This window comes from Crotalus tigris, unplaced genomic scaffold (genome assembly GCF_016545835.1).
Source record: "Crotalus tigris isolate CLP2741 ecotype Arizona unplaced genomic scaffold, ASM1654583v1 scf7180000024390.453493, whole genome shotgun sequence".
Taxonomy (NCBI): domain Eukaryota; kingdom Metazoa; phylum Chordata; class Lepidosauria; order Squamata; family Viperidae; genus Crotalus; species Crotalus tigris.
Window position 1 is genome coordinate 2740 of NW_024100560.1, and position 6369 is coordinate 9108.

Consider the following 6369-nt stretch of genomic DNA (forward strand, 5'->3'; position numbering starts at 1 on the left):
TGATGAAGCTCTTGAAGAGGACTGGGCCCAGAACAGAGCCCTGGGGCACCCCACTACACATTTCCCTCCATGTGGATGCAGTTCCATTGAAGATTACACGCTGAGTACGGCTGATCAGCCAGCTATGAATCCATCTAGTGGTGATGCCGTCTAACCCACATTTTTCTATCTTATCAAGTAGTAGGTTGTGGTCTACTTTATCAAATGCCTTACTGAAGTCCAAGTAAATTATATCCACAGCATTCCTCTGGCCCACTAAGTTTGTCACCTGGTCAAAGAATGCAATAAGATTTGTCTGGCATGATCTGTTTTTGACAAGCCCTTGTTGGCTTTTAGTAATGACTTTGTTTGCCTCTAGCTGTTCGTTGATTCATTGCTTGATTATCTTTTCCAAGATCTTCCCAGGTATTGAGGTCAGGCTGATAGGTCTATAGTTTCCTGGATCCATTTTTCCCCTTTTTTGAAGATGGGAACTACATCAGCTCTTTTCCAGTCCTTTGGTAGTTCCCCAGTGCTCCAAGATCTTTGAAAGATATAATTCAGCAGTTCTGAGATCACATCTGCCAGTTCCTTCAGAAGCTTGGAATGTAGTCCATCTGGTCCTGGTGATTTGATCTCATCTAGGGTGGACAGGTGCTTACTTACCATTTTCTTGCCTTTCTTAACATGTTTTTAATCTGCTTACAACATGGTTTTTGATAGGACTATTTTTTCCTTTGAGTAAATAAGGATGCAAAAAATGAGTTGAGTGGTTCTGCTTTCTCCCTGTTGCTTGTCACCTTCTTGCCATCTTCTCCCACTAATGGATCAATCATTTTTTAAACTTTTTCTTGTTTTTTACATGTTGAAAAAATCTTTTTTGTTGTTGTTGTTATTTTTGACTTTGGTTGCAAGCCTTAGTTCATTTTGAGCCTTAGCTTTCCTCACTTCGTCTTTGCAGGCTCAGGCTATTTGCTGATGTTCTGACTTAATTATGTGCCCCTCTTTCCATTTTTTTATACTTGTCCTTGTTGTCTTTCAATTTATCAGAGAGTTCTTCATGCAGCCATGCTGGCTTCTTTTGAGAGTTCTAATTGTTTTTCTTTGTTGGTATTGTGCTAGACTGGGCTTTTATAATCTCACTTTTGAAAATTTCCCAACCTTCTTGAGTTGTTTTCCCCTTGAGGATTCTTATCCATGGAATCCTTCCCAAGCTTTCTCTAAATTTGTTGAAATTAGCTCTCTCAAAGTCCAAGACTCTAGTTTGACTGTGTTCTATTGCTTATGCTTGCTTAATGTTGAATTCCAATATTGCATGGTCACTCCCCACCAAGGTTCCTGTGGTTTCAACACATTCTATCATTTTATCTCTGTTAGTGAGAATTAAGTCCAATATGGCTGATCCCCTAGTTCCCTTCTCTACTTTTTGGGAGACAAAGTTGTTTGCTTGGTTTGTCAGGAATCTGTTTGATTTTCCACTTGGTAAAGTGTTTGTCTCCCAGTTGATGTCATTACTATTGTATGTGCTTCCTACATATATTAGTTAACTGACTAGCAAAAGGTTCAACTATTATCTCTGTTTGGTTGGGTGGCCTATATTATACACATATGGCAATATCATTCCCCCCCTTTTATATTGACCCAAGGGAATTCAAGACAGTTCTCATCATTGTTGTGCTCTATTTCTGTAGAGATGTAATTATTTCTTATATAGAGAGCAACTCCCGTTCCTCTTTTATTTGGTCTGTTTCTTTTAAATAATTTAAATCCCTCTAGCTGTGTGTTCCATTTGTGGGTTCTTTCAAGATTTGAACAATCCTGTGTGGAAAATGTTTATAAACAGATTTTATCTTTGTCCTTGATGGAATGCTGACTTCTTTCAGCAAACCAAGAGCTCATACAGACATTTCCAGGTGGAACTGGAATTAGAAAGACTCTTAAAGAAATATGGGCTCATTCCTTTTTCTCAGATAAAATAGGAATAATAGGTTCATGAATTAGAAACAAACAAACAAAGAAAGAATCAATCGTAGTTTAAAGTAGAGCAAAACAATCCCTTTAACAGCAAAGTGTAATGTAAACAGGAAATATCCACAGAGAAATCAAGAAAATAAGACAGTAAAATTCAAAAGAGGATTTAAAATGTAAGAGAAAATTTCATATACCTCTAGCTGAAAGCCCCTCACTTTCATCAAGGGATGTTACTGATGTCACGTTGATTAAATGTAGTACCTTTCAAAAGTATGTTTATACCAAGCCCCAAAGTACTTGATGAATCTTCCATATTGCATACACTTGAGGATCATGGCAGATATATCACAAAAATAGTGATATGGCATTTGGTATGCATTATCAATAGCTTGGATAGAATTCATTATTTCTCAAGGACATTTCAGTAAGGTATCATCCTTGATGTAGATCTATCTATCTTCCTTGTCCATGCATTGGACCAGAAAACATGTCTTATCTCTTCCACTTTGTACCAAGATGTAAGATTTCTGAAATTTTTTTTCATCATTATTATTTTGTTCGTTAGAAGCATGTATCATACTAATTTAATTTCTTCCATTTTTTGTTTTACTTGATTATCAAAAGCTTATGTGATACAGTAAAAGCTCACAAATCTTTCTCATCCTGCCAGGTGTCTGGTTTTGCCTAAACATTTTTAAAAGAAACAAATAATAGTCTGAGCTAAAGACTCGAAAATCTGTTTGACAGAGAAGTTAAGGCATTGGGTTAGAAATCAGGAGTTTAGACTTCTATTCCACCTTTGGAATGTAGCCAGCTGGATGACTTTGGGCTACCACCCCACCTCAGCCCTTAAGGAAGCAGTAGCAAACCCCTTCTGAAAAAGATTGCCCAGAAAACTATAGAGAATTGTCTGGGCAGACTGACTGAAAGAGGCAAAATATCAAACTTTAGGAATAAATGATCAATTAAGGAGGGAAATGTTATCAAGGCCCATGTACTTTTGGAAAAGCTGAAACTTTAACTAGTTATATTATCTGCCAGCTTTAGAGGGAATCTATTTTGTATGGGAAAGCAAAGGGGAAAATAGGCTACAGCATTTAAAACTCCTCTGGATTGAAAGTATTTCTCCCATTTACATTATACCCTGATCCTCACTTCATTAAATATAAGGAATTATCAGCATGTGGAATGCCAGAACTGTCAAACAATCCATATTTAGCATCAGTAGAGTGAATTGACAGTAATTTAGGATGCAGGACCTATATTAAGCAAAATCTAGAGTGCTAGGTTTTCCTGGTTTGATATTTCAGATTTGCCTCCATCCCAACTATCCCTTTTTACCTTAATCCTCTATTCATAGAAGTAAAAGAAAAGCCAGAAAAAATGCAAAACTGTGGTGAACAGACTATAAATAACATTAAAAGAGTTTGTCAGACACTCCACAATTGCGAAAGGACAAATTTGATATTCTTATTTCTCATGCTATATATAATTGGATTGAACAGGGGTGGAAGGAGGGAATATAGCGCAGTCAACCCAATATCTAAGTAAGATGGTGTGTTAGATGGAGGTCTCCCATAGGCAAAACATCCACTTAATACTAACAGAGACACTACTGTAAGGTGGGGAATACAGGTGGATAAGGCTTTCTGCCTGCCTTGATCAGAAGGAATTCTTAATACTGCCTTGAAGATCACTGCATAAGATACAATAATAAAAGAAAAACAACCTAGTGAAGTAATAATATTGGCTACAACAATTCCAGCCTCAAGTCGATTTAACCCAGAGCAGGATAGTTTTAGCAATTGTGGACTTTCACAAAAGAATTGGTTGACAACATTAGCACAAAAAAGGATGGAAAAAGTGCCAATGGTATGCAATGTGCCACATAGAATACCTGAAAACCACACTACTATTACTATTTCAGTGCAGGCTTTCCAATTCATCACCATCTCGTAGTGCAGTGGATTGCAAATGGCAACATACCGATCATATGCCATAACTGTCAGGAGGGAGAAATCAGAAACTGCAAAGGAGAAAAAGAGAAAGTTTTGAATAACACAACCAAAATAAGTGATGTGTCTGGTATCCATGAGAGAATTGATCATGGATTTGGGAACAATGACTGAAACAATGCCCAGGTCCTGTACAGCTAAATTCATAAGAAAGAAATACATGGGGCTGTGCAGGCGATGGTCAAAAGCTATTGCAGTGATGATGAGAAGATTTGTTGTTACAGTTGCCAAATATAACACAAAGAGAAAGAAGAAATGCAAAAGCTGCAGTTGCCGATTTTGTGAGAATTCCAGGAGCAGAAAGTAAGACACTGTCGTTTGATTCTCCATGTGACATTTAAGAGAAAGCTGCAGGTCATAACTGCAAGGAATCAGAAAAGGGAAATGAAATAAGTGGTCTTTTGAGATGTGGTAAGAACAGAAAATATAAAGTATTATTAAGCATGGACCGAATTAACAGAGGACTAGACCACAGACAAGATTTATTTAAGATAAACATAAACCATATTCTACCCACCAAGAAATCCACTAAGAACCAGATGCAAATATGACATTTTTCCTTTTATTATCTCCTATCACAATCGGAAGGATTACATAGGGTTAAGAAAACCCTGTTCAAATCCATTTTCAACAGTGACACAATCCCTTACCACCGGTTAAGGGTTATGGTATTGTTGTAAAATTGTGAGATGTGTTATGTGTTGTGCTTTGTGCTTCTAATAGAAAGGAACTGTAAATCTAGCATAAAAACATAAAAACAAACTCTTAGGTCTTTCACTGGAAATGCTGTGTGTCTGTATGTTTCTGTTTTATGTGGCAGATAGATGGAAATATTTTTTCTCCTCTTCTCTCTTTTACCCTAGCAGCTTTTAAAGTAAAGAAAATAAGCACAAAATGCCTTCAAACTAATACATAAAGATTAGTCTCCTAAACATGCATTTAATGGTATATTATTAAAAGAAAGGAAGATAGAATTTTATTTACAACTGCTATTTTGATATTGTTTCATTGGTATTATATGCACAATTATACTACTATAAAATATATTTAATCAAAAGAAATCAAATATTAGCAAAATAAATTAATCAGAAAGAGATGAAAGATCAGTTTAAAAAAGCAGTCTCTCTTTCAATATACATCTATATTCCCTCCATGAGAGTTTGGCCACAGAATGATACACAACCTATTACCGCTCTGAACTCTGACATATCAGCATTTTTTAAAAATTTGAACCCATGTTTTCATCAATAATACTAAAATGTTTAAAAAGAAACAAAAAAATAAAACAAAATAAAAAGACATTTAAAAATATTACCATCTATTTTTTTTATTCAGACAGATTATGAAAAGACTTTGCTGATGCTAATTTATCTAATAATGATCAGCTTTTGGCTGATAGTTTGATCCAAATTTATGCAAATTATAACTGTTTTTATTCTTTTATAATTATGTGGAAAAGGTACCAACATGTTAAATATTCAGTTAATTCATTCTTTATTAGCTACATAGAAATCTCTCCAAATTGTCTTTAAATCTACTGTCTGAGGTGAAATTTCTGAAAAATTATACTAAAACCCTTTGTTCTCGTCCCCAAAGCAGACTACGTTCTAACACCATTATATCAGAAAAACTACCTTATGCAATTATTCACGTGAATAAAGCATATTGAAATAAATACCAATTTGTTGTAGAAAAAAAGAAATATGTTTTCTGTTAAATTTTCAATTTATAACTAACTTATTTGTCACTATAATGTCTTCTATGATTTTAAGAGTGTTAAATATCTTACCACTAAGTCAATGCTGTCCCATTAATTTTTAAGTATTGAAACATCAATTTGCAGTCACATAAAATTCTATTCTGAATGTTTATTAATCTTTGTTTTGTTTCCCTCAAGAGACTTGTACACCAAAAATGAAACTGACTTGTGTGCTTATTAACATAATTGTCCATTAAGAACACAAGTTTCCTCCAGGAGAAGTTATCATATTATATAGAATAATAATACCTCCAATAATTAACAGAATGAGGTCCAAAGTGTAAATTGTGAGAGGTGCAATTATTATAAAGTATAATCACAAAAATTTTAAGAAATATACACAGTAAGAATATCTCTAGAGGCAGATATAATGTATGAAATTCTTAGGCTTCTGTAAGTCAGTAGAAAGAAAGGTTACGCTGTCATTATATGGGAGCAAGGGTGGTCACATTGATAAAGTCAGTACATCAGTATTTTGATGCCACACTCAATTATTTTACATATGCACTGATTTTTTACACTGATATGTGAAAAGGATAGGAGATAGCCTTTCATGGTTCTGCAAGTCTCCTTTTTTTGGACAGGTAGATCTTCTTTCCTAGAAGTCTTGATTACCTCAAGCGTATTTCAGCTCTTTCAGTTTTT

General features: G+C 34.9%; 1 protein-coding gene across 2 annotated transcripts; it reads right to left on the minus strand.

Annotated features, from left to right (window-relative positions):
• Window positions 1-1934: 1934 nt before the first annotated feature.
• LOC120301680 (olfactory receptor 14A16-like) lies at window positions 1935-5800 on the minus strand. Of its 2 annotated transcripts, none has more exons than XM_039329207.1 (2): window positions 5755-5800; window positions 1935-4326 (listed from the first exon to the last, which is right to left on the minus strand). In XM_039329207.1, exon 2 carries the CDS (start codon window positions 4293-4295, stop codon window positions 3381-3383), a length of 915 nt encoding a protein of 304 aa, XP_039185141.1. In that variant the 5' UTR covers window positions 4296-4326; window positions 5755-5800; the 3' UTR covers window positions 1935-3380. The 2 variants fall into 2 exon arrangements, with proteins under 2 accessions (XP_039185141.1, XP_039185142.1); XM_039329208.1 differs by lacking the exon at window positions 5755-5800 and adding an exon at window positions 5600-5629.
• Between the last annotated feature and the right edge of the window lie 569 nt (window positions 5801-6369).